The 27,959-nt window shown below is 38.5% G+C and overlaps 1 protein-coding gene across 3 annotated transcripts in view; it reads right to left on the reverse strand.

Moving 5' to 3' along the window:
• The window catches only part of tefa (TEF transcription factor, PAR bZIP family member a), a 42,535-nt gene that overhangs the window by 6,901 nt on the left and 7,675 nt on the right, over positions 1-27,959 (reverse strand). The window contains exons 1-4 of one of the 3 annotated variants that reach the window (XM_057825663.1): positions 12,326-12,672; positions 5,008-5,343; positions 4,643-4,945; positions 3,450-3,469 (exon numbers count right to left, since the gene is read on the reverse strand). In XM_057825663.1, the coding sequence (XP_057681646.1) occupies positions 3,465-3,469; positions 4,643-4,945; positions 5,008-5,343; positions 12,326-12,446 (765 nt within the window). In that variant the 5' untranslated portion in view covers positions 12,447-12,672 and the 3' untranslated portion in view covers positions 3,450-3,464. Of the gene's footprint in view, positions 1-3,449; positions 3,470-4,642; positions 4,946-5,007; positions 5,344-12,325; positions 12,673-27,959 lie in introns of those variants that run through there. The other 2 variants (XM_057825661.1, XM_057825662.1) reach the window with 2 other exon arrangements.

Here is a 27,959-nt window from a genome sequence, read left to right on the forward strand (position 1 = left end):
AGTTGACTCCTTGCCTAGACTTTTTTCCTCTTCAATGTCGATTATTTAAAATTTAATGGGACATAAAATGTCGTTAAACGGGAAACCAAATATTGTAGTGTTCAATAGTGTTGCACTCGATACAGATTCCAACATGTGACATCGGTGAATGCAGTTTAGCCGTTTTGCTGTCACACAGTGACTCGGCATTCCTTTCCAGTCAGTGGGTCACCCTTTGTTGACACAAATTTTGTCAGTCTGTAGACAGGGGAAGTCATATATTTCACACAGGAATGCATATCGTTAGTGGATGAAGGGAATGAGTTGGGATTGTGGAGTTTTAAAATCACAAAGAAGTCACTTATTAAAAGATGCAATATGCAGCCTACCACCGGTTAGTTTATCACTAATTGACGTCAAATCCATTTGAAGCGGGAGGGTGGCAGCGAATGAACGTTCAATCATTCGCTGCCATCCCTCCCAATTTAAATGAATTGCACCATTAATGGCAGCCAGTTAGTTAATCAGTGCCTGACCAAGCTGACCATGATAGCAATGACTTTCAAGAGAGTATCAGTGCAACACTTTTGATGACCTATTGGGATAAAAAGTATCGCAATATATCAACATTAGGAGGGTGACGATACAGTGGGGCAAATAAGTATTTAGTCAACCACCAATTGTGCAAGTTCTCCAACATAAAAAGTTAGAGAGGCCTGTAATTGTCAACATGGGTAAACCTCAACCATGAGAGACAGAATGTGGGGGGAAAAAACAGAAAATCACATTGTTTGATTTTTAAAGAATTTATTTCCAAATTAGAGTGGAAAATAAGTATTTGGTCATCTACAAACAAGCAAGATTTCTGGCTGTCAAAGAGGTCTAACTTCTTCTAACGAGGTCTAACGAGGCTCCACTCGTTACCTGTATTAATGGCACCTGTTTTAACTCATTATCGGTATGAAAGACACCTGTAGGTAAAACGCTTGGTGTAAAGAAATCAACTGTCGGAGCATTTATTAGAAAATGGAAGACATACAAGACCACTGATAATCTACCTCGATCTGGGGCTCCATGCAAGATCTCACCCCGTGGCGTCAAGTTGATAACAACAACGGTGGGCAAAAATCCCAGAACCACACGGGGGGGCCAAGTGAATGACCTACAGAGAGCTGGGACCACAGTAACAAGGGCTACTATTAGTAACACAATGCACCGCCAGGGACTCAAATCCTGCACTGCCAAATGTGCCCCCCAGCTGAAGAAAGTACACATCCAGGCCCATCTGCGGTTTGCTAGAGAGCATTTGGATGATCCAGAAGAGGACTGGGAGATTGTATTATGGTCAGATGAAACCAAAATAGAAGTTTTTGGTAGAAACACAGGTTCTCGTGTTTGGAGGAGAAAAAATACTGAATTGCATCCGGAGAACACCATACCCACTGTGAAGCATGGGGGTGGAAACATCATGCTTTGGGGCTGTTTTTCTGCAAAGGGACCAGGACGACTGATCTGTGTAAAGGAAAGAATGAATAGGGCCATGTATCGAGAGATTTTGCGTGAAAATTTCCTTCCATCAGCAAGGGCATTGAAGATGAGACGTGACTGGGTCTTTCAGCATGACAATGATCCCAAACACACAGCCAGGGCAACAAAGGAGTAGTTTCGTAAGAAGCATTTCAAGGTCCTGAAGTGGCCTAGCCAGTAGGGCTGCAGCTATCGAATATTTTAGTAATCGAGTAATCGACTGAAAATTCTATCGATTAATCGAGTAATCGGATAAAACAAATATATTTTTAGGTGAAGAGCAATTATAGATATACATGAGAAAACAAGACATTTTATCATTTTCAGTCAATCAATGTCTTTATTTTTGATGTGTATTGTTGAAAACGGCCAACAATTGCATCTCAGATGTAACTAGGATTTTTAAAAAAAGACTAATTCACTATATAAATATATACACACACACACCTAAAAATGCCTTTACGCTTGATAACACACTTCGCTTAAAAGTTACGATTTTTCCCCACGTTTTTCAATTGAATTTTTATTTGTGTCAAGCCATTTTTAAGTTCTAGTAAAGTTTTAAGTTAGTCTAAACTGTAAGTCCTGATAGGATTTTGAATTTTTGCAGTGTTCAAAATAAATGTATGATACAGGCTGTATTGGAGCACATTAGGGACTAGTGCTACTTGGTGTTTTATCCAGCAATGACTACTGAGCTAAAATTGATAGTTAGCATTATTGAGTTTTTATTTGACACCCTCATCACTCCACAACGCTATGTTATGTTAAAGCCTGGATGTAAGACACGTTAGCCACGCATCGAAAGTGGTCTTAATTAATAGAAACCCAGCCCTCCGCAGGGCTAACGTTACTTGAGCTAGTAGTGACAGTAACGTTAATCTTATATATTAGCGCTTAGCGCTCTTTGTTAGCGCTTAGCGCTCTACTGCTTTAAGATGGCGGCTGTTTGCTAACGCTGCCCAGACGCGGCCTAGTCTGTCATTGTCCATCTAGTTCAACATACATGTGATCTCTATGAGACTCACCAGAGAGATGGCGGCTGTTTGCTAACGCTGCCCAGACGCGGCCTAGTCTGTCATTGTCCATCTAGTTCAACATACATGTGATCTCTATGAGACTCACCAGAGCTAACTGCAACTAACGTAGCATGTGCAGGCTAGTATTTTGCAACGTCGGAGTCGTTTGTAGCGGCTGTCTGCTGCAGTAAGTTTTTTTTTTTTTTGCTTCTTCCTCTACGCACGTGACATCGGCGCGTTGTCCCGCATTAAAAGTAGTCCGAGCAAAACGTAATGCTTAGAGCTGTCAAAATAAACGAATACTCGAGGTGAATAAAATTACTCGGATCAGTTTTTAAACTCGAGTTACTCGAGTTGCTCGAGTATTCGTTTCAGCTCTACTAGCCAGTCTCCAGATCTAAACCCCATAGAAAATCTGTGGAGGGAGTTGAAAGTCTGTGTTGCCCAACGACAGCCTCAAAACATCCCTGCTCTAGAGGAGATCTGCATGGAGGAATGGGCCAAAATACCAGCAACAGTGTGTGAAAAGCTTGTGAAGAGTTACAGAAAACGTTTGGCCTCCGTTATTGCCAACAAAGCGTACATAACAAAGTATTGAGATGAACTTTTAGTATTGACCAAATACTTATTTTCCACCATGATTTGCAAATAAATTCTTTAAAAATCAAACAATGTGATTTTCTGGTTTTTTTTCCCCACATACTGTCTCTCATGGTTGAGGTTTACTCATGTTGACAATCACAGGCCTCTGTAATATTTTTAAGTGGGAGAACTTGCACAATTAGCGGTTGACTAAATACTTATTTGCCCCACTGTACATTGAAAAGGTGATCTATTGCGATACTTCGTAGTCCAAAAGGTTATTAATATGCTCCCGCCAAGAATCGATATACTGTATGTATCGGTAATCATTGTATTGCCCTATCACCATCGTTATTTTTAGCCTTGTATTAGAGCAGGGCGGTAAACCGAAAATTTACCGTCACCGAAATTCTTAACGATGACCGACGTAATTTTGACCATGTCGGTAAATTCGGTAAATTAATAAAACAAGAAAATATAGTCTTTTCATCCCGCTTTGATTCTGTGTTGTTCGTCTATGTTCATTCCCCTTTAAGAAAGCAGTGAATGTGCTTACGTAGTGAGTCACGTGATCATCAGGAAGCCAATCAAACAAAAGCCCGGTAAGCTAACGCTAGCAGCTAACGCTACAAGCAAAACGTGATGGAGTGTGGCTTAAGGGAGGTCCACCAAACTTTCAATCGACATTTAGTAGACTCTTGGTGGCATCCAGACGGGCTTTCACCCGCTGCCCTCCTTTGTTCTCACGATTTCCGGAGATGGTGCTTTTCAGTGCTTTCTACTGGTAGCCAGGCTAACGCTAGCTAGCGGCTAATGCTACAAATGAACGTTATGGAGTCGGATAGCAGCTTTAACCTTGTCGAAACGGCTGAACTTAATGAGTGGATTGGGCACGGACTGCATCTAGCAATTACTATGTGGCGTTATTTTGTATCTGTCTGTGTGTGATTCCTCTGATAGCTTTTGTGATGGTAAAGCATTCAGCATAAAGTACAATCCAACGGCGAAACTTATAATGACCGAGAAATGGCCCCGGCTATTTTTATTGTGCGTGCATTTATTAAAAAATGCACTGGGGGGGAAAAAACCCTTAAACCATAAAGTAAACACTTGTATTTAATAATTATGTCACAGCAGCCATTAACAATAAGTTGTCTTTTTGAAGTGTACTGTTCAAGCTGCAAGTCATTTGTGTTACAATTACATGTTTGCACAGGCATATTGATTTTGACAATCTACATTGTTCAAGTCATACACGCTGTTATAAATGTTCATACTTGAATTCTTATTGCTTACAATACATTTTTATAAACTTAATGTTTAGACTGCATGTACAATTGTTAAATACAGTATATCTAATTGAATGCTGGTAAATAAATCAACAAGAAATAGTTAATCTGTATTTCATGCATTGATTCAGATTTTCAAATTATATAACAGTCCGCTTGGGCGAATTTATCGGCATTTATCGTTATCGAGATAAATCTGCTCAATTTATCGTGATACATGTTTAAGGCCATATCGCCCAGCCCTACCTTGTATGGCAAATGGTGTTATATTTTGAGGTACCCAGAGGTTCCCAACCCTAATCAACACATTGCCACAACTTGAATGTACCTTCTGTTCTTCAGGAACGTAGACTTTTTTGGCCTTCTTAATCATGGGCTGAGGCTTCAGATCTTCATCACTGAACTTGTGTTTGCGAGGATCAAACAGTTCGCCCCCCGGTACGCTGGACAGGACCAGGTCGGTGGGATCTGGCTCATAATTGATTTCAACCTGAATATCCTCTGGATCGACCGTGTCTGGCGTCTCTTCGCCTGCATCTGTTGTCTCTTCTGAGGAGGAAGTTGGAGCTATAGATTCAAGTTTTACAAGGGTATTCAACCTTTCCACGCACCTGCTCTAACGTCGCACGTGATGTCGGTCTCGCTGTTCGCGATGATCACCACCTCTTCGCCGCACTTGTCCAGCTCATTAATGGGCAGAAGGGAGGCGTCGGCCGCTAGGTTGTCCTCCTTCTCCGTCTTGGCCTCCACGACGTGTTCTTCGGGTGAGGCGGCGATGCCGTTCTCCATGAGGAACTCTTCTAGGTCCATGTACTCCAAGTGGAAGTTCTCACCGTCGTAGGGAATCGTCTTCTCCCAGATGGCGGGAGTAAGGGCGGCCGACGGCCCCGTCCCGCTGCCTCCTCCGTCAACATCGCTGTCCAAGCCCAGCTTCTCCTTGTCAGTGTCTAAACCACAGGATAATAAACAACATGAGATGACTTAGTTAATCTTCTTTAAAGCTGGAAACATTAAAGTACACTGTAAAAAACATAACATTTCTGGTAAAATACTGGCAGCTGCAATTGCTAGAACTATACGGTTCAAAAAACCTGGAAAACGTTACTTTAAAATGAACTACGTTTTAGTGTTGCAACGATTAATCGATTAACTCGAGTATTCGATTAGAAAAAAAGATTCGAATTAAATTTTGCTGCTTCGAGTATTTGTTAAATTATTGTGCCGATGTCACGGTTTATTTTGAAAGTGTTTGCAATCAGTTTTATTGACTTGAGTGGATACACTGCCTTCTACTCTGCCTCATTTCACATGGCTGAATCCAGCTGGTCCATATTAAGACCAACATAAGCTAAGTTTTTGTTTGCGCTAATGTTTTTTTTAATGTATTCTAGAGCTGAAACGAGTACTCGAGCAACTCGAGTAACTCGAGTTTAAAAACTGATCCGAGTAATTTTATTCACCTCGAGTAATCGTTTATTTTGACAGCTCTAAGCATCACGTTTTGCTAGGACTACTTTTAATGCGGGACAGCGCGCTGTCACATGCGGAGAGGAAGAGGAAGAAAAAAAAAAAAACTTACCGCAGCCGACAGCCGCCACAAACGACGCCGACGTTGCTAAATACTAGCCCGCACAATGCTACATTGGTAACAGGCAGCGTCTGGTGCGTCTCATAGAGATCACATGTATGTTGAACTAGATGCCAAATGACAGACTCGGCCGCGTCTGGGCAGCGTTTGTAAACAGCCGCCATCTTAAAGCAGTACAGCGCTAAGCGCTAATAAAGAGCGCTAAGCGCTAATAAATAAGATTAACGTTACTGTCGCTACTAGCTCACAGAACGTTAGCCCTGCGGAGGGCTAGGTTTCAATTAATTAAGACCACTGTCGATGCGTGGCTAACGTGTCTTACATACAGGCTTTAACATAACATAGCATTGTGGAGTGATGAGGGTGTAAAATAAAAACTTAATCATGCTAACTATCAATTTTAGCTCAGTAGTCATTGCTGGATAAAACACCAAGTAGCACTGGTCCCTAATGTGCTCCAATACAGCCTGTATCATACATTTATTTTGAACACTGCAAAAACTCAAAACCCTATCAGGACTTACAGTTTAGACTAACTTAAAACTTAACTAGAACTTAAAAATGGCTTGACACAAAGAGAAATTCAATTGAAACACGTGGGAAAAAATCCTAACTTTTAAGTGATGTGTGTTATCAAGCGTAATGGCATTTTTAGGTAAGATATATATATATATATATTGATAAGATCTAAAAGTTTTTTGAGTGAAAGCAGTGAATTAGTCTTTTTTTTTTATTCTAGTTACATCTGAGATGCAATTGTTGGCTGTTTTCAACAATATACATCGAAAATAAAGACATTGATTGACTGAAAATGGTTCAAGATTACATGAAATGTCTTGTTTTCTCATGTATATGTATAATTGCTCTTCACCTAAAAATATATTTGTTTTATCCGATTACTCGATTAATCGATAGAATTTTCAGTCGATTACTCGATTACTAAAATATTCGATAGCTGCAGCCCTAATGTATTCGTAATTTAGTTTATGGGTATATTCAGCCGTTTTTTGTTTGAATATGTGTCTGAACCATTTGTTAAGAGCATTGGGGAAAAAAATTAATTAAAAAAATTGACGTTTTATAGCATTTAAGCTAGCGGCCTTTTGCTATTTAAGTTAGCAAATAGATCCTTATTTAATTTTTTTATACCGTTTGAGGCTCAGCTCAGGTATTTTAATTTTTCATGTTACTTATCCGATTACTCGATTATTCGACCAAGTAGTTAATCGATTACTCGACTACTAAAATAATCGATAGCTGCAGCCCTACTACGTTTTAAGGGTTGTTGGCCCATTACATTTGTTAGAGTAACATTTGAAGAAAAACGTACTTCCAAGTAGTGCTGCAACGATTAAGCGATTAACTCGAGTCATTCGATTAGGAAAAAAGCTTCGAACCAAATTTTGCTGCTTCGAGGATTCATTTAGAGTGGCGTTGTAATGGTTTGTTTTGAAAGTGTTTGCATTTATTTTAATTGATGTGGCTGGATACACTGTCCTCTAATGGCAAAAGTGAATATGACATAACTCATCTAACATGGCTGGATCCAGCTGCTCCCTGTTAAGACCAACATAAGGTTGTTGTTTTTTTTTTTAGCTAATATGCATTCGTAATCTAGTTTAGAAGTATACTGAGCAATTAGGAATATGTTGACATTTATAATATTACCCAAAATAAGGAGAGAAAGCGCTCAATTTGAATGAAAAGCTTGCAAGGAGAAAGAAGGGAAACGATTCAGTTTCCGTAATCGTTCAAACTATCCCCTCCTTCACCTCGCTTTTTATTTGGGATGGCCCTTGTAACAGACGGGTGTCTTGCCCTAAAAAGGAAAAAGGGTAAGTAAGCTGGCGACACCCCTTGTCTTTGTTTGGCTATGTGTGTGCATGTAGTAGGAGTGGGAACCTCTTGGTACCTCACGATATGATACGATTTGCGATACAAAGCTCACGATAGCGATGATATGGCGATACAACGATTATCGATACATTGGTCAGGAAATCATTGTAGGATATTCTACAAACAGCTAATTAACAGAAAAACAAGCTTCTAGTGTGAATTGGAATTATTTTATCACTAGTAGATGTCCAATCCATTTGAACTGGGAGGGTGGCAGTGAAGGAACGAGTTCATTCGCTGCCATCCCTTCCACTTCAAACAGATTGAACGTCTATGGCTGTCAGTGGCAGTTAATGCCAGGCAATTAGGTAATTTTGGGCCATTTAAAGTCTCAATGGAACAGTGCCAAACAAAAGTTCCAGTAGGGGTGCACGATATCCATTTTTTGAAACCGATATCGAAAACTTCCTGCTCTTTAAGGCCGATACGATACGATAACCGGTAATATATATATAATTTTTCAATCTATATCCACCTGAGTTTTGAACACCTGTCGGTCAAAAATACTAGTGGTGGATTCAGCATAGATTTGCCTTTGACCTAACCAGAATTTTCATGATGACATGAACATTATTATAGTGAACAAAACAAAGACAAGAACAGTTTTGACTTTAAATAAAGTACCCATATTAATTTTTCCAAATAAATATAATTTGAGTCAATCAGAATAAATCAATCAATATCACTGACGATGTATTCCCCTGAACAATAAGCACTGATCTAAAACAAACATAAACCCAACAGGTATTGTGCTTTGTCAGCAGATAAAACATTTGGTGCAACAGGAGAGGAGACTTTTGTCGTCTTGGTCCATGAAACAACTTTCTTAACCTGGCAATTATAGGACAGCAAGCCTATCAATAACCAAAAGGCCTCCTAATAACTTGTAAACATAACACTATAAAATGCAAACATTTGCTAATTGCCATAGTAATGTTTATCACTCAGTGATGGAAATATAAGGCTTCTAGAACAGTAACAAAACTTTGCATACTGGCAAAACAGGAGTGGAAACACACAAGAATCACAAGGCAGTTTTATCAAGAGCTAAACATGTCTATAGTTATCAATCACTAAAATGTCTCTTACTGCAATCAATTATGGAACATACTATTATAGCAATCAATACTTTTTTGTGAGCCTTCATTGGTAAAAGCAAATAGTTAATAACCATTTAATAATGATCTTATCATACGTGTTTAATCGATTTGTAAAGAGCATTGTATGTTTAAAAAAAAAAAAAAAAGTTAGCATTTTATAGCATTTTAGAATAGAATATAATTTTTTTTTGTTCGATCTTCACTTTTTTTTTTTAATACTATTTGAGGCTAATCTCGGGTATTTCAATTTATTTTAAATGCATACATTGCACTTCTGAAATGAAAGTGTTTGAAAAATCCTCGGGAATTCCATTTTGTATTTACATTAAATGCTTTTTTGAAACTGCAATCTTAGCAAGCGTTTGTTTTACATCTCCAAAAATTTATTTTGCAACGCATTAAATGTTACTAATCTGATTACTCGATTATTCAAACTAGGGTTGCAGCTATCGATTATTTTAGTAGTCGATTAATCGATGAACTAGTTAGTTCGAATAATCGAGTAATCGGATAAGGACAATAAAAAAATACCTGACCTGAGCCTCAAAAGGTATTAAAAAAATGAATAAATGAGGCTATATGTACAACAAAAGAACAATTGGCTAACTTACAAAGCAAATGTCCGCTAGCTTAAATGCTATAAAATGCCAAGGTTTTTTTTTATATATTTTTTTTAACAATGCTCTTAACAAATAGTTCAAACACATATTCGCATATAAAAATGCTAAATATACCTTTAAACTAAATTACAAATGCTTTTAAAAAAACATTAGCTCAAACAAAAAGCTTAGCTTATGTTGGGTCTTAACAGAGATCAGCTGGATTCAGCCATGTGAAATGAGGCAGACTAGAGGGCAGTGTATCCACCCAAATCAATAAAACTAAATGCAAACACTTTCAAAACAAACCATTACAACGCCACTTTAATTAAACGAATACTCGAAGCGGCAAAATTTAATTTAAATGTTTTTTTTCTAATCGAATACTCAAGTTAATCGAATAATCGTTTCAGCACTAATTCAAACTAATTGAAAGATTAATCGATTACTTAAATAATTGATAGCTGCAGGCCTACTCAGTCAGTCTTTTCACAGAATACTTTGTTCTTGTACTTGAGTAATATTATTTTGAAGTAACGCTATTCTTACTTGAGTAAAATTGCTGACCCGACTTCAGGTTGTTTGAAATAAAACAACTGTATGTGTGCACGATAACTCTACGTATGTGTACCGGTGTTCTGGAATTCCTTCCTAACCCGCAAGACGAGAATCCTACTTTGAAACGACTACGTTTAAGTATTTTCTTCAGGAATTTTCTTGTACATTCTTTCTGTATGGATTTGAACAAAACAAACTGAAAGAGGACAGTAGTACTTTGGGTGTCAAATTCACCTCTGGTAGGATGTTTCACATTTTGTTTTAGCAAAACACCGGTCTGATTGTGGTGATATCACACCACATGTTCTACCACACGTGGCGATACAATGATTAATCAGGAAATCAATCAAAGACATTTTACGCTACAATTATTGAAGAGAAAAAACAGCCATTCCCAAATGGAAAAAAAAAAACGTGTTCTTTTGCACTGTCGTGTACAACCTCTAAAAAACTTTCGTCTTCCTAACAGATTGACAATATCTCAGTGCAACACTTCTGTGACGAAATACCGCATCACTATTATTTCAACATTCTTGTTAATAAATGATTGTCTTAACGCATTGCCTGCCAATGACAAAAGTAGACTTCCAATTTAGTTACACGGGGAGGGCTGGCTTTAAATGCCTGAATTCCACTGACAAATGGATTGGACGAATGGACGTCTAGCACCATCATAGGCAGTCCATGAGTCAAATAAGTTATCTAAAACGAGTTAAATTAAAATAGAAATTATGAGGATAACCTTATCATTAGGACTAAGGCTGCAAAAACTAATTGATTAAAATAGGTTAATAAATTAGTTGCCAACTAATTTGACATTCGATTTTTGCCAGCAGCTCCGAGCAGTCCCGTTTGGGTCTTTGTTTGAGTGTAATGTGAGGATGTGCGCGAGTGATTAGAAAGAGAGAGAGTTCACTGCTACACTCAGGCTGAATTGCTGAATAATTAATTGCGAAGTGTCAAGAGTTAGATTGTATTGTGTGTTGTTAGATCCAGTCAGAGGTGAGTAAATAAATTGATGATGAATTGTATAGTTTGTATTCTGTTAATGAGACGTTAATACTTAGCACAGAGTACAAAAATAGTTAACAATTATGCTAATCAGTGTGTTAAGTGTCTGTTTGTATTGTGTTTTGGAGTGGCATATTAACACTTGTTATTGTTAGATCGAAAAGTTGACTCATATCTTTTTATATATTAAAAAAAAAAAACACATAAACCCATTCATATAACAGCTTAGAGTCTCCTTTCAACACAAGCTCACATTTAAACTGTTAATTGTCATACAAGATAGAGTGCTTTTAATTTGTATTGTACTTATGAACAATTGCTTGATAAAGTAAACTGATTCATTACAGTCTGCCTCTTCCTTATTCGGAAGCTTACTCATTGACACACTTTATATCAGCGCTTTGCCCACAAGATAAAAAATGTCGATCAGCAGCATTTTTTTTTGTCTTGTTATGTGAGAAATTATTTTATGTTTAATACTCAGAACCTTTATTAAAAACTTTAACAAGTTTTATGTACTGTTGTAGACTTAGTTGTAGACTACAGTTAAGTAAGGAAGCTGTAATACAATATTGTTTTTGATGGAAATAGACATTTTGTCTTCGTTTATGTTTTACAACATGCCCAAAACAATCTCAAGTTAAATTGTGAAGGTAATTGAAAAAAGTGACATCGATCCGATTAATCATTTAATTAATCATGTGTTTAATCGATTATTGAAAAAAAATCGTTAGTTGCAGCCCTATTTAGGACATTTGCAGTTTTATGACTTTTGTCATCTATTGAAAATGAAGGAAGATGGGGGGAGAAAAACGTCATGACACTCATGAGGGCAACATTAGGTCATGAATTCTATTTTTATATATTAATTCTTAATTGAATCAGTTTTGTTGCATGAAAACATCATATTTGCTGAAACTCAGCAAGTTAAAACACATTTTTTTTAAAATATATTTAAAAAAATAAACATTACTAGTAATTTTAGGTGTTTACATGTTTTCTACAGTCTGTAGTACTAAATAGGCTATAAATATATCCATTTTCAATAAAACTGACATATTTTATGACTCTCCCCTGTAATATTTAGCTTTTTTATGTTTTGTCTTTTTAAATGCTTATATTTCAAAATTCGGTTTAGAAAATGCAGAAATAGAAAAAAAAAAAAATCGTATTTTACCGTCATCACCGGCCAGTATATTCGGAGGAGGCATTTCCATAATTTTCTTCAAAACAACTGGTAATGAGATGGGGGCCCCGGTGGTCGTTTCCAGCGTCACGACGATAGGTTCGACCGACATTTTGCCCTAGTTCTTCTTGTACTTTGCAGGCGCCGAAAACAAAAGCGTCTCTCGGTTTACTAACTTCTTCTCAGTAGCTAAACGAACACTATCACGTCTATATTATCCGTGACGATTCAAACAATCCACAATATGCCGACGATGTGGGTTCGGTACAACCTAAGATTACAACCTAAGATTCTGGTGTGGACTTTAGACCGCACCCGCTTGTGTGCTGATTGGTTAATATTGCGCGGATTCACGCGAGGAGCCAATAGGAGAAATTGTATTAAAAAAAACGACATTGTCATTGGTTGACCGCGTTATATATTGCAGAACGTGTCAAGAGGACATCAACTAATTCCCCCCCCCCTTTTTTTTTTTTTTTGTTTTTGTTTGCATTTATACAGTGCCAAATTCATACTGCGTAGTGTGAAAACATAAAAATGCATGAATGTATTTTTTAAACATTTATTTTTTAATCTTTGTACAGTACCGTGTTCTGGGACATGAGATCACGTGGCGAAAACACGTGCAGCAGTTCCATGTCAACATAGCAATGGTGTTATGCTAGATGCAGGGAAGGAGGCGCTTTAGCACAAAGTGACGAGTCTCCCAAGGAGCATCCAAGGTCGGCTGGTGCAACATTACAACAACATGCTAGAACACGTTGAACAAAGAAGAGTTTAACGACTTGACGCGACGCCAAAATTAAAAAAATAAAAAAAAATAAACATTCCCTGGGAGTGTTGGCAGCGTTCTTTCGATCAGTCAAATTGTATGGAACGTTTGTTGCTGTCAAGTTGAGAAAGATAATTAACCCTTTCATGCACGAGTTATGACTTTCCCCCCCCTAAACCTTAAAAGTACAGGTCAGTAACCTGTGGCTCCGTAGCCACATGCGGCTCTTTGACCTCTCTGATGTGGCTCGGTTTTATATGAAATACATGAATATTTGATATTATTATCTTACTTTTAGATGGTAGATCAAGTCAGGCTCACTGTTTTCTTACACTCACAAAGGTCATGCCATTCACAGGCAAAAAAACTTGTAGGTACGCCATCCGAGTGGTTACCGTGACTTTACATATTGGTGAATTCATGACCTGCGAGAGTGTTCTGTGAAAAAGTGAGCACTTATTCTGCTGACCAAAAGGAGGCAAAACTCCTACGGATTGCAGAACATATATATATTGCGCTAGACTTTTTCGTTGTCTGTCATTTTGACTGACAGGGTCATAAAAATCCGGTCATAATCTATTTTTACACATCACTTAAATTTTTAAAACGATAATAGTGACATATTCAATAGTATTTCATTCATTTTTAATTAATATTCTGTCCGAACAAGCTTAACAGAGAATCCACACCGTGCCATCACACATCAAGCAGATGAATATGTAACTTTTTCTCCGCAGTGACAAAAACAGCTGACTGTGGCCCCAGTAGGTAGGCTCATATGAAACAATGAAATTAACAGTTCACATGCTGTGGCCTGAACGCAGTCTCAAGCCGGTAACATACTAGAAACGTCAACGTCGCGTCAACGATCCCGCCGCGATAACGCAGTGAAACGCGGCCGTTAAAGTCAATCAGCCAATGCACACCAGTCGCAGTGCGGCCGCGTGTTGGACGCGTCCCAGAACCGCTCAACGCGTCGCGCGTGAAAAGAACAGCAGAGTTTGTTATTTGACGCGAGACGCGGCCCCCTGCGTCAATACTACAAGGTAGGATCGGGCAGGCCGGAAGTCACTCGTGTAAAATACGGTGAATCCGGTCGATTTTCAAAATAATATGCAATCGTAACCTACTATATAAATAAAATAAATTGAAATGAGCTAAAACACCGGTAATTAATACGAATAATCCACAAATCCTGTTACACAATTAAATGTATTAATTTCTGCGTGGTGCTTTAACTTGAGAAAAAAAACATCAATAAAGCTTAGAAAAATGTTCATAAGAAAAAAATGAGGCATTGAATTTGTAAAATACATGTTAAAATCTTTGTCATTCGGACTGCTTTTTGCTTTAGCCTATGGAAATTGACGCCGAGCGTCACTGGTGCATTATCGCGGCGGAATCGTTGACGCGACGTTCACGTTGCTGGTGTGTTACTGCCTTCACACCTTCCTCCTGCTCGCATGGACTTGCCCGCTTGTGCATAATCAAATGTCTCAAGTGGGATTGCCACAGAGACTATTGTCATGAGGTTTTGGACTTTTGCCACGGACAGACGACTTCTCATGGCCGTTTTGATGTTGTTCTGAAGGCTGAATCCGCGCTCTGCGGCCACACTCTTTTTTCACCTCTTTTATCAACACCATCGTCGTTTTGGGGCTTTTTGAAGAAACTTCGGACACTCAGTTGCCTTGATATTTTTCCGAGTAAGGCCAACGACGTCATGCATCAAGAGAGACAATAGCTAATTAATATGCTCACTCGCCACCCTGTGGTCTGGGGTGTGAATTGCAACCTGTCAAAATGACAGATTGACTTTTCCGTCACCGTTTTAAAAAACCGGTCAACGACGGAAAATATTCGGTTAACGCGACCCCTGATATATGTTATATATAGGGCTGTCCCAAACGACTAATTTTCTCCCGATTAGTCAGCCGACTATTTTTACGATTAGTCGACTAATCTTATAATTTAAATTAAAAAATTTTTTTTTACTAATGTAGCAATGAAATTTTTGTTGAAGCTTGTCAATTCACAAAAACATATTGGAACATGTAAATTATTTATTTAAGTACAAATAAACACGTAAATAACAATAATAAATTAAAAAATTAACGAGTTCAAATGCTGATAGAATTAACTAGTGCAAAAGAATGGAATGTAAACAGATTCAGAACACTGACTTCCTTTTCAACATGATTCAAAACAATTCTTAAAAAAACACCTCGCATTAATATTATAGTATAGTACTATATATAATAGTATTATAATAATTATTCATTGCCAATCAGATTTTTCATAAAGGGTGTCATTTTAAAAGTATTCTTAGTGTAGAATCTGAATTTTGAAGTATGTGGGATTAACTCCAAAAATCGCTATCTATATGAAGAACATGACATGCTTTTATTTTGAAATGTTCACCGGAAGTACGTTCGCTAAACCGCTAACTTTAGCTTTACACTCCGCAAAATGTTTGTAATTGCATGTAGTGTCAGTAATAGAGTTTTTGGGTCATTTTTTTCGTTTGAAAATGCTGTTAACCAGGGATTTTTCATGTTTGAAGTGTCACCTTTTAACCGCAAGTTTGCTTTCACGGGACGACTGCCAATATTTTATAGCAGGCTAAAGTAAGTTGCCTTTTTCCCCCATTCACCTCAGTGTAGCAGTGCTAACGTTACAGTGTTTAATATGGATGTGTTTTCTTATTTTGTATGTCTGAACTTTAATTCTACAGCGTGTTGATAAGAGAAAGGAACTGGAGTCTCATATGCAATCAGCACGCACGCACTTGCGCAGCGATAAAAGGCAGCCGTGAAAATTACCGGCCTCATTTTTATTTGCCGTGCGATAATTGGATTCATTGCATATCCTGACAGGCTTAGCAACTTAAAAAAAAACATGTCGTTAGTTAGTTAGTTAGTTAGTTAGTTAGTTAGTTAGTTAGTTAGTTAGTTAGTTGGACTTACAAACTGGTTGACGACGCTTTAGGTGTTTATTCACGGCCGACAAGCAGCCAAGCTTGGCATTGAAGAGACAGGACAAAAGAGTGTACCCTCCTTTGTTTCTTTGAAATAAGTCAATGTTTTGGACACTCTGGTGCGCTTTTTTGGCTTTGTGCCGCTTTCCCCGCTTGCATACAGAGCGTCCGACATTCTGAACTTTCCACGCATATATTTTTTTAACCCTTCATTAACGAGCAAAACAACCCGTCGACGGATTTAAGTCATCAATGACGTCGGGACAGCTCTATATATATATATATATATATATGTATATATATATATATATTAGAGCTGAAACGAATACTCGAGCAACTCGAGTAACTCGAGTTTAAAAACTGATCCGAGTAATTTTATTCACCTCGAGTAATCGTTTATTTTGACAGCTCTAAGCATCACGTTTTGCTCGGACTACTTTTAATGCGGGACAACGCGCTGATGTCACGTGCGTAGAGGAAGAAGCAAAGAAAAAAAAAACTTACTGCAGCCGACAACCGCTACAAACGACGCCGACGTTGCTAAATACTAGCCCGCACATGCTATATTAGTTGCAGGTAGCTTCTGATGAGTCTCATAGAGATCACATGTATGTTGAACTAGATCAGTACTTCTCAAATGGTGGGGCGCGCCCCCCCAGGGGGGCGCAGAGCGATGCCAGGGGGGGCGCGAGTGACCTCGGGGAACATGCTTTTTTTTTTTTTTTTTTTTTTGCCGTACTAGAATAAAGTGTACTTTCACATCCACTCCGTGGGTGGCAGTGGCGCTCTCATTTTCAAAGTGCATGCAGTATTTTTGAAGTAAGCAAGAGCACACGGAAGAGACTCATGCAGAGCTGGACTCACACAGCGACCCACTGTCTTCTTCGGTTCTCACGTGTCCGGCCGAGAAGTGCCGTTTTCGGCTTGGGATCGTCACGACCACCGCCCTCACCTACGGTTCTCCCTCGGCCGCCGAGAATGCGCTTTTTTCGGGCCGTTTGCCTTTGACTTTTAATATAGTGGGAAATGAGGAAAGACCACTGTTTACTGAGTCTAAAAATGATTATAGCGGAGAAGCAAAATCAGTTAAGACGCCACTTAAAGACATTAGACCTCAATCTCATTCATAAGACACTTGATTGTTTTTCAGCGAAAATGTGCCGAATATTGCCAATTGTCACAATCGTCCCGCTTTGTCAGTGTTATATCAGTAAACCAGTGAGCACTGTGGTGAATCAGCGAAAATAAAAACTTTCCTTCTGTCCAAAGACTCCCCCCCCCCCCCCTATTCAGTTTTGTTTTTTTTTTTCGGTCAAATTTTTTGGCATGTTGTCCTGAAGAGTAAATGTTTCTAATCAATTTGAATTAGTTATTATTTACTGATTTTATTACATTTTATTTTTCAGTATCAAATGGTCAAAAATGTACCTTGAGTGTATTTTTACAGTTTGGATGTGACTTTTTTTTTTTTTTTTTTTTTTTTTTTTTAACTTCAGGCAAATTGATGCGCGTTAAGTCTTTTCTGTTACAAGCAACACACTGTTAAAAAAGTTATACTTTATTATAAGTTGATCTATGTTACTTTTTTTTCTTTAATAGAAAAAAAAAGGACACAATGTTAGGCTGAGGCGTACTTATAATAGTAATATAGACGAATGATACTATTTACAGTGGCGGCAGAGAGTTGGGGGGGGGGGGCGCGAAACATTTACGTCTTCCTGGGGGGGGCGTAACAGAAAATAATTGAGAAGCACTGAACTAGATGCTAAATGACAGACTAGGCCGCGTCTGGGCAGCGTTAGCAAACAGCCGCCATCTTAAAGCAGTAGAGCGCTAAGCGCGAATAAAGAGCGCTAAGCGCTAATATATAAGATTAACGCTACTGTCACTACTAGCTCACCTTACGTTAGCCCTGCGGAGGGCTAGGTTTCAATTAATTAAGACCACTTTCGATGCGTGGCTAACGTGTCTTACATACAGGCTTTAACATAACATAGCGTTGTGGAGTGATGAGGGTGTCAAATAAAAATTCAATCATGCTAACTATCAATTTTAGCTCAGTAGTCATTGCTGGATAAAACACTAAGTAGCACTAGTCCCTAATGTGCTCCAACACAGCCTGTATCATACATTTATTTTGAACACTGCAAAAACTCAAAATCCTATCAGGACTTACAGTTTAGACTAACGTAAAACTTAACTAGAACTTAAAAATGGCTTGACACAAATAGAAATTCAAATGAAAAACGTGGGAAAAAATCCTAACTTTTAAGTGATGTGTGTTATCAAGCGTAATGGCATTTTTAGGTGTATGTATATATATATATATATATATATATATATATATATATATATATATATATATATACACACACACACTTTTTTAAAATAAGATCTAGGTTTTTTGAGTGAAAGCAGTGAATTTCTTTTTTTTTTTATTCTAGTTACATCTGAGATGCAATTGTTGGCTGTTTTCAACAATTTACATCAAAAATAAAGACATTGATTGACTGAAAATGATAAAATGTCTGCTTTTCTCATGTATATCTATAATTGCTCTTCACCTAAAAATATATTTGTTTTATCCGATTACTCGATTAATCAATAGAATTTTCAGTCAATTACTCGATTACTAAAATATTCGATAGCTGCAGCTCTAATATATATATATACATTAAAGGTGTGTGAAATTTCCGATTCTTAAATTATTCGCGATTCAGCCGCTGAAGATCCGAGAACGATTCACAAACATCCATATTTCGATTATTTAAACATGGTAAGTAAAGCAGAAATAAAACACAGTTGGCGTTGCATTTTCTCGATAATGTTAGATGATGAATAATCGATCCAAACAAAGAAAAAAAAAAAACATTTAAAAGGGTAAATACATGAAAAAGAAAATCTCGACCACTCCTTGATTTCTGCGATTTCTGCATCGCGACCCTTGTTATATTACCATGTTTCACCCATAAAATCCCGAAAAAATCCGCCTGTATTTTTTTATGCTTTGTACAGTACCGTGTTCTGGGACATGAGATCACGGGGCGAAAACATGTGCAGCAATTCCATGTCAACATAGCAATGGTGTTATGCTAGATGCATGGAAGGAGGCGCTTTAGCACAAAGTGACGAGTCTCCCAAGGAGCATCCAAGGTCGGCTGGTGCAACATTACAACAGCATACTAGAACACGTTTAACAAAGAAGAGTTTAACGACTTGACGCGACGCCAAAATTAAAAAAAAAAAAAAAAACATTCACTGAGAGTGTTGCCAGCGTTCTTTCGATCAGTCAAATTGTATGGGACGTCTGTTGCTGTCAAGTTGAGAAAGATAATTAACCCTTTCATGCACGAGTCATGACTTTTCCCCCCCTAAACCTTAAAAGTAGGGGTCAGTAACCTGTGGCTCCGTAGCCACATGCGGCTCTTTGACCTCTCTGATGCAGACCCGGCGGCATGGGCGGGCATTAGGGGGCCGTGCCCGCCCTGAGGGATGGCTGTGGCCGCCCTAGCTCGATTAAACTGTACTGTGTAATTTTTTTTTTTTTTATCTTCCACAAAAACACACACACGGGGAGAATGAACCCTATAGACCCTACTCACCTACGTCACAAAATGGGCGTGTCGCTGTTTCCGGCCGCCATATTGTACCTCTTTTTCAGACCTATTCTCATTGTTTTCTATTAGTCGAGCAAGTTATAGAGCAATTCATGGAAGCCCCGGTGTTATCTGACGCTGTAAACTCATTGGATCCGTTGCATAAAAGGCGTTACGTGGAAAAGCTTCAGTTTATCCATTCGCCAGATCCGTATTTGATGCCTAAATCGATGTTTTTCGACCCGCTGGCTTCGCCTGACATCTGATACCCACACAAAATCAGCCTATTCTCACGAAAGTTTGAAAAACTTTAAGAGCTTGGAGGCTTATAAATGCTACGTTGCTGGTTAGGTGAAACACGTCCTCGTACACGAAAATTCGGCAGGAATCTTGTGCTCGGAAGGTGAGTTACGAAATTTTCAATTGAAAATGTTTTGTTCTTGCTAACATCCACTGTCAAGTCTAATGTATTTCATGTCATTTGTCAATGGAGCTAGGGCTTTTAATGTTTATATGGTTTAGCGATAGCACTAACTACATACATACGTGTATGTTGTCGGCGATTAGCCTAGCAATGATCTTAATTGTGGTTGTCGGCCCGAAACCCTCTAAATATATATTAAATGCATCTTACCAGATATAAAATGACTACTACATAATCTGTGGTAGTCGTTTGGAGCCCCGTTGTCTCGTCGAATTGCAGCAGTCAATCGCGGCCTCCTCTTCGTGTCTCTCGGAATACGGTAAAAATTCAAGTCTCTCCGTCTATCTTCTCTGTTTTTGCAACCGACCGCCACACACGACTTCACCATTTTGAGTATTAATGTTGACGAGCAGTAAAACGTGCAATAATAGGAAGAATTTACGAAGCGCTAATGCATTTCTATGGCGAGTATGCGGACATCATGGCGCGGGGGCGTGGCTGTGACGTCACGTGAGTAGGGTCTATATTCCAGTGTTTTTCAACCGATTGTGCTGCCGCAGCGAGAAATTATCCAATATCGCTTTTTTTTAACATCGTCAGGCAAAGTTGCAGTAGGAAGGAAGGAATGTGGAAAAAGTTCTCGGTTGTGTGCAGATGAGTCGTGTTGTGTTTAAGAACTGCTCGGATTTCTAGCCGTCAGCCACCTTGCTCTCCGTAACAATGTGGACCCCAGCACTTCTACTGTTCATTATTTGACTCGTCAAGTGTCGATATATACAAAAGTGTCCTTTCCATTTTATCCATATGTGACGACCGTTAATCCTCCCTCTTTGTTTTATTCCAACACATTATCGAGGACAGCTAGGTGGGAGATACCTAGAAATCCGAGCAGTTCTTGAACGCGACACGAGCGGCTATCTAGCGCCATGGCGCCATACAAGCTTAAACTCATCTCCAAATGAACCCCCGTCGCTTCAGAACAAGTCAATGGATTATTTTGTACGCCTTCGTGAAAACACAGAGAAATGGGCAACTTTTTTGAGGAAAACTATAAAGGTAAATAAGAACGCCCTGAAAGCCAGTTACTTTGTTGCGAAATCCCAAAAGTCCCAAACTGTGGCAGAGACGTTAATACTACCTGTCTGCAAAGCCATTGTCAGCGAGACGACCAGCCCTGATGTGCTTAAATGCATTGCTCAAGTCCCCTGTCTGATAGTTTTTCAAGCCTAATTGCTAAACGTTTCACACTGAGTAAGTATAAATACTGAGAAATTATTTTATAATTAAATATACTATACAGAAAGTAATTTTGGAACATTTTGGTGTGGTGTGCCGCGAGATTTTTTCCAACGTAAAAACGTCCCGTGACTCAGAAAAGGTTGAAAAACACTGCTCTAGTCATCCTATCTTGATCTGTCGTCACAATCAGAGCAGCGAATGTAGGCAATTTCTAGCCAATGACAGATAAGGGGGGCGGGCTGAGTAGCCGGCCATTGTGTACTGCGATTGGATAGGGATTGCTCCGGTTACAGAAATGGCAATTGAGCGGCTCCTCCGTTGCTAATTCAAATTGGAATGGACATCCCTGTTTTTTTCAAGAAACTAAAGACGAACTCAAGCCATGACAAAGACGCGGCCGAAAGTCAACATGAAGTGATAGCGCTGCCACCTCCTGCAGTTTCACTGACTGACACTATCATCAGAAAATATAACGGGTAAAAACGCCACTAAATTTACATTGAAGAAGTGTGCCCCCCCCCCAAAAAATGTAATGCCCCCCCTGTAATTTCTTTCTGCAGCCGGGTCTGCTCTGATGTGGCTCGGTTTTATATTAAATACATGAATATTTGATATTATTATCTTCCTTTTAGAAGGTAGATCAAGTCAGGCTCACTGTTTTCTTACGCTCACAAAGGTCATGCCATTCACAGGCTAAAAGATTGTAGATACGCCATCCGAGTGTTAACCGTGACTTTACATAGTTGGTGAATTCATGACCTGCGAGAGTGTTCTGTGAAAAAGTTTTAATCAAGTTAATTACAACTTAAAAATTAATTAATCGCAATTAATCGCAATTCAAACCATCTATAAAATATGCCATATTTTTCTGTAAATTATATATATATTCTGTAAAATAAATTGTTGGAATGGAAAGATAAGACACAAGATGGATATATACATTCAACATACGGTACATAAGGACTGTAGTGGGCATTTCACTCCACTGTCATTTAAATCTGTCTATGCTGTCCTCACTCCGACGCGTGTACTTTTTCCAAAGCTAGACAGCTAGTGAACGACGCCTTAATAATCAGACTTCTTCCTTTTTCATCTGATTTATTAATAAAATAGCCTCAAACCATTGTCCTCTTTAGACCGTCGTAAAACTACAAAAAAAAAGTACACAAGCATTGCATTAGCAACAACGTTAGCTTAGCACGCCATACAGGTTCACTAAACATAAACAAAAAGGGTCTCATACAAAAAATATAACATTTCGCTTACTAACATAATATGTACATTCTTTACAACAACCATACTTATGGACAAATCTTGTCCAAGGATCATATAAGCACAACATTACAACGCAGGCGTCAGCCCGAGACGTCGTGCAGCCATATTGAACTGGCAAGTAAACAATAAACCATGTCGCAAAGCGACCACAAGAGTTCGCTGTTAGACAGCACAAAAAGCCTTGCTGTAAAACTTACCAAAAGGCAGAATACTGTCTGAGCGGGACATGTGCGTTAATTTCGTCAAATATTTTAACGTGATTAATTTTAAAAAATTAATTACCGCGCGTTAACGCGATAATTTTGACAGCCCTAATATATATATATATATATATATATATATATATATATATATATATAAAAACACAGTTGTGGTCAAAAGTTTACATACACTTGTGAAGAACATAATGTCATGGCTCTCTTGAGTTTCCAGTTATTTCTACAACTCTTGATTTTTCTCCGATAGAGTGATTGGAACAGATACTTCTTTGTCACAAAAAACATTCATGAAGTTTGGTTCTTTTATGACTTTATTATGGGTGAACAGAAAAAGTGATCAAATCTGCTGGGTCAAAAATATACATACAGCAACACGAATTAGCAATTTCTTGTGAGTGATTATTGACTTGAACAATCATTGACTTGAACAAGTCAGGAAAGTCACTTGGAGCCATTTCAAAGCAGCTGCAGGTCCCAAGAGCAACAGTGCAAACAATTGTTTGTAAGTATAAAGTGCATGGCACTGTTTTGTCACTGCCACGATCAGGAAGAAAACGCAAGCTATCACCTGCTGCTGAGAGAAAATTGGTCAGGAGGGTGAAGATTCAACCGAGAATCACCAAAAAGCAGATCTGCCAAGAATTACAAGCTGCTGGAACACAGGTGACAGTGTCCACAGTCAAGCGTGTTTCGCATCTCCATGGACTGAGAGGCTGCCGTGCAAGAAGTAAGCCCTTGCTCCAAAAGCAGCACCTTAAGGCTCGACTGAAGTTTGCTGCTGATCACATGGACAAAGATAAGACCTTCTTAAGGAAAGTTCTGTGGTAAAAATCGAGCTGTTTGGCCGCAATGCCCAGCAATATGTTTGGAGGAGAAAAGGTGAGGCCTTTAACCCCAAGTACACCATGCCTACCGTCAAGCACGGTGGTGGTAGTATTATGCTAAGGGGCTGTTTTGCTTCCAATGGAACTGGTGCTTTACAGAAAGTAAATGGGATAATGAAGAAGGAGGATTACCTTCAAATTCTTCAAGATAACCTAACGTCATCAGCCCGAAGATTGGGTCTTGGACGCAGTTGGGTGTTCCAACAGGACAATGACCCCAAACACACATCAAAAGTGGTAATGGAATGGCTAAATCAGGCTAGAATTAAGGTTTTCGAATGGCCTTTCCAAAGTCCCATTGAGAACTTGTGGACAATGCTGAAGAAACAAGTCCATGTCAAAAAGCCATCAAATTTAACTGAACTGCACCAATTCTGTCAAGAGGAGTGGTCAAAGATTCAACTAGAAGCTTGCCAGAAGCTTGTGGATGGCTACCAAAAGCGCCTAATTGAAGTGAAAACGGCCAAGGGACATGTTACCAAATATTAGCGCTGCTGTATGTATATTTTTGGCCCAGCAGATTTGATCACTTTTTTCTGTTCACCCATAATAAAGTCATAAAAGAACCAAACTTCATGAATGTTTTTTGTGACAAAGAAGTATCTGTACCAATCACTCTATCAGAGAAAAATCAGAGTTGTAGAAATAACTGGAAACTCAAGAGAGCCATGACATTATGTTCTTCACAAGTGTATGTAAACTTTTGACCACAACTGTATAATACATTAAAGAGCATATGACAAGAGAAAAAAAGTCTTAAATGGCATTATTCTGTGAATTAGAATCATATTTTGAGACGATTCGACTATATACAACAATTTAGAAAAGCACAGATGACGAGAAATTAGTTTTTTAATCTGCCGGTTAGCCACGCCTACCATTATAGGGCTTTAGCGTCCCCAACTGGTGGATGACGTCAGCGGTAGACTGGGCTCATCGGTTTTACTATTCAGCCCATTGAGGGGGAATTATTCAGAACGAGGAAAACGCGACGAAGAGAGCCGCAAAATGTCATTGTTTCAGTCTCTCTACTCCAATATTTTTACAGCATATTCTTTTTATCCAAGTATTTTTCCCCAATAGCTATATAAATGGCTTGAGAAGGACCAGTCAGCCCGTCGAGGGGGAACTATTCACAACGAGGAAAACGCGACGAAGAGAGCGGCAAAATGTCATTGTTTCTGTCTCTTTACTTCAATATTTTTACAGGTTATTCTTTTTATCCAAGTATTTTCCCCAATTGCTAAATAAATGGCATGTTCATGACAAATAACAGTCTTGTGCTGAATGGAATATGAAATAGAAAAAATGCATTTATTCAGGACGACATGGCAAAATTACTCCATAATGGTCAAAAATGTCGACTTCACCTTTACTGTCGCACCTCCCGAACGATATTTTATGACACCTAAATCGGACATATGTCATTTCCCTTCCCCGGCTTCGGAGAATGTAAACAAACCAGGAGCCGTGACAGCTAGCCGACATGCTAACCCGAACCGAGTGATGTTTCAAAGATTTTGAAGTGGAAAATTACACATAACTATCCTGGATTATTTGACATGATAACCCGGTTGTCGATTGTCTTAGTGGATCGGCAAACCGCCCGGCGGAGAGCAATTTACAGTTCGTTCCCCGGAGGAGGGTGGCTGGATTTGTTGTGCAGCTAACGTGCTGCTGCTAATGAGCATTAGGAGAGCTTTTTACATGCCTATCAATGATCAAACGTAAGTAGTCCTTCATTTAAAGGAAGTTTGTAGTGTTTACTTTGTAATCGCTGTATTCGCATTTGACATAATACAAAACAAGACGTTTACTCACTTCCTCGTAAGTCCAATGGTCCCACAGTAAATATCCACGGTGAATGGGAACCTTTTGAAACTCCAAAAAGGCGCATACGCCTCTCCCTCACACAGAATGATTTTTCTGCAGCCGTTTGGCTGGCGTGATGCGAAAAATAAACGTATTAATCCGCAAAATCAGCTGAATCCTTCGTCCTCATACACAACAGTACACTGTAGCGTGAAGAGGACGTCTTCTACCGTACACGTCACAGCGCCCTCCTCCTCAATGCAAGACCGAAGCCGGAAGTCACTCATTTTCATGGCGCGGGATTCAAAAAACTTAATAAAAATAGCGATCGCTTCCACACACATCCAAGCGGCCCATATCGTTCAGGGGCATAAAATACCGCGTGTATTATGAAATAAACATGCTTTTTCGTGTCACAGGCACTTTAAAGGTGTGCGAAGGTGTGTGAAATTTCCGATTCTTAAATTATTCGCGATTCAGCCGCTGAAGATTCGAGAACGATTCACAAATATCCATATTTCGATTATTTAAACATGGTAAGTAAAGCGGAAATAAAACACAGCCGGCGTGGTCTTCGGGGCGCAATGAGCAACAGACCGAGAGTAAACAGCCACATCCCACAACTCATGCTGCTAGATAAAACAAACGCTTACAGCCGCTACAAACAACGGCCAGTTGCTACAAACTACGCCCACATAATGCTATGATAGATATCACCTGTATATAGAACTAGATGCGAAATGACAAACTCGGCGGCGTAAGCACATGTATAAAGAAGTAGATGCGAAATGGCAGACCTGCCCGGCGTTAGTAAACAGCCGCCATCTTAAAGCAGTAGACTTCTCAGGAAGACTCTGTTGTAGCGAACCTAATTAACTTTTTATCTAAACTACTCCTACTAAATTGGCAAAATCTTGTCTTGAATCTGTCTTTAAAAGAGGAAACAGTTTTAAAACTTTCACATGTCAAAAGTAGACAGAAGGGAAATTATGGCTTAACGGGAGCAATTTTAATAACTAACAGTCGATTCACAACATTAAATTAATTGAATGTAGTTTAAAGCTGCTGATACAGAATGGGGACTTGAGTATTTTATTTACTGTTTTGAACTGTTAACCTGATACTGAAATAGTAGTTTATTTAAGATTGAGAGGATTTTTGTGCTATTTTTGTAATTAATGTACTAAACATTAAAAGCAGCTAATAGCTGGGGGGAGGGTTGTGCATCAATAATCGATTATAATCGAATCGTAGCCTCTGAATCGTAATCGAATCGTGACGTGCTTCAAGATTCCCACCTCCCACCTAATATATATATACTGTAAATGCATACATTTAAGCTGACGCAATCTTTTCAAGTGTAAATACGTACGTGCGGCTCCCAGAGTGGTCTTCTCTTTGGAAACATGGTCGAAATTGCTCTTTGAGTTTAAAGGTTGCCGACCCCTACTTCAAAGGATACTCATTCAACACATTGGTTACCATAGACAACGCCATTTTCACTAGGAAGGGAGAATGAAGTTCAATGGCACTGAATGATAAGCATTCATTGCCAGTCCTCCCAGTTTAAATGAATTGGATGTTTATCACCGTCAATAGAATGCAATGAGTAAAATACGACGAGAAAAAAACTGCTTAAGAGTGTTAAGTGTTAATCCCTGAACATATTTCCGTTTTAATTTAAATTTAATTAATTTAGCATTTATTAATATTGTATTAATTTACACATTTCCATTAATTAAAAAATCATATTAAAAATACACTAATTATTAATAATTTACACACATATATATATATAAAATAATAAACGCTAATATTTTTAATGACCAAAAACAGTCATTTGCTCTATAAAGTTTAAAATGAATATTTAAAACAGGAAAAAAATATATATATAAATATAATATAAATATACAGTATATAAAACAAGGCTGAAAAAGTAGTTTCTGCTCTTGCACCCCTCTTTAAAATAAACTGCTGTATTTTAAGCCAAAACAACTGTTGTGTGTGATAGAACAATATGTCTATATGCTGCCATAGCAGATTCATGGCGCATTAAGTCTCCCGAACTATTTTTAATTTGTCCGTTTTACCCTGGAAACCCCCGTTTACAGACGTTGCGCAACCGCTTTTGTTTCAACCCACCCATAAAAAGAAGTAATCGTATTTCTTATTGGAAACGTCTGTCATTTTTAGCTTAGAATCATTAATTTATGTCTAAAATTTAGTTAAAAAAAGCGACTTTAAAAAATTATTCACTCTCATATTTTAAACTTTTAAACAAATTACGTCACATCTACCTCATAACTATCGCTTAATTGTATTTTTTTTGTTACTGTTGCATTTTCTCTATAATGTTAGATGATAAATAATCAATCCAAACAAAGAAAAAAAAAAAATTTAAAAGGGTAAATATATGAAAAAGAAAATC

This window comes from Corythoichthys intestinalis, chromosome 21, assembly GCF_030265065.1.
Source record: "Corythoichthys intestinalis isolate RoL2023-P3 chromosome 21, ASM3026506v1, whole genome shotgun sequence".
NCBI lineage: Eukaryota > Metazoa > Chordata > Actinopteri > Syngnathiformes > Syngnathidae > Corythoichthys > Corythoichthys intestinalis.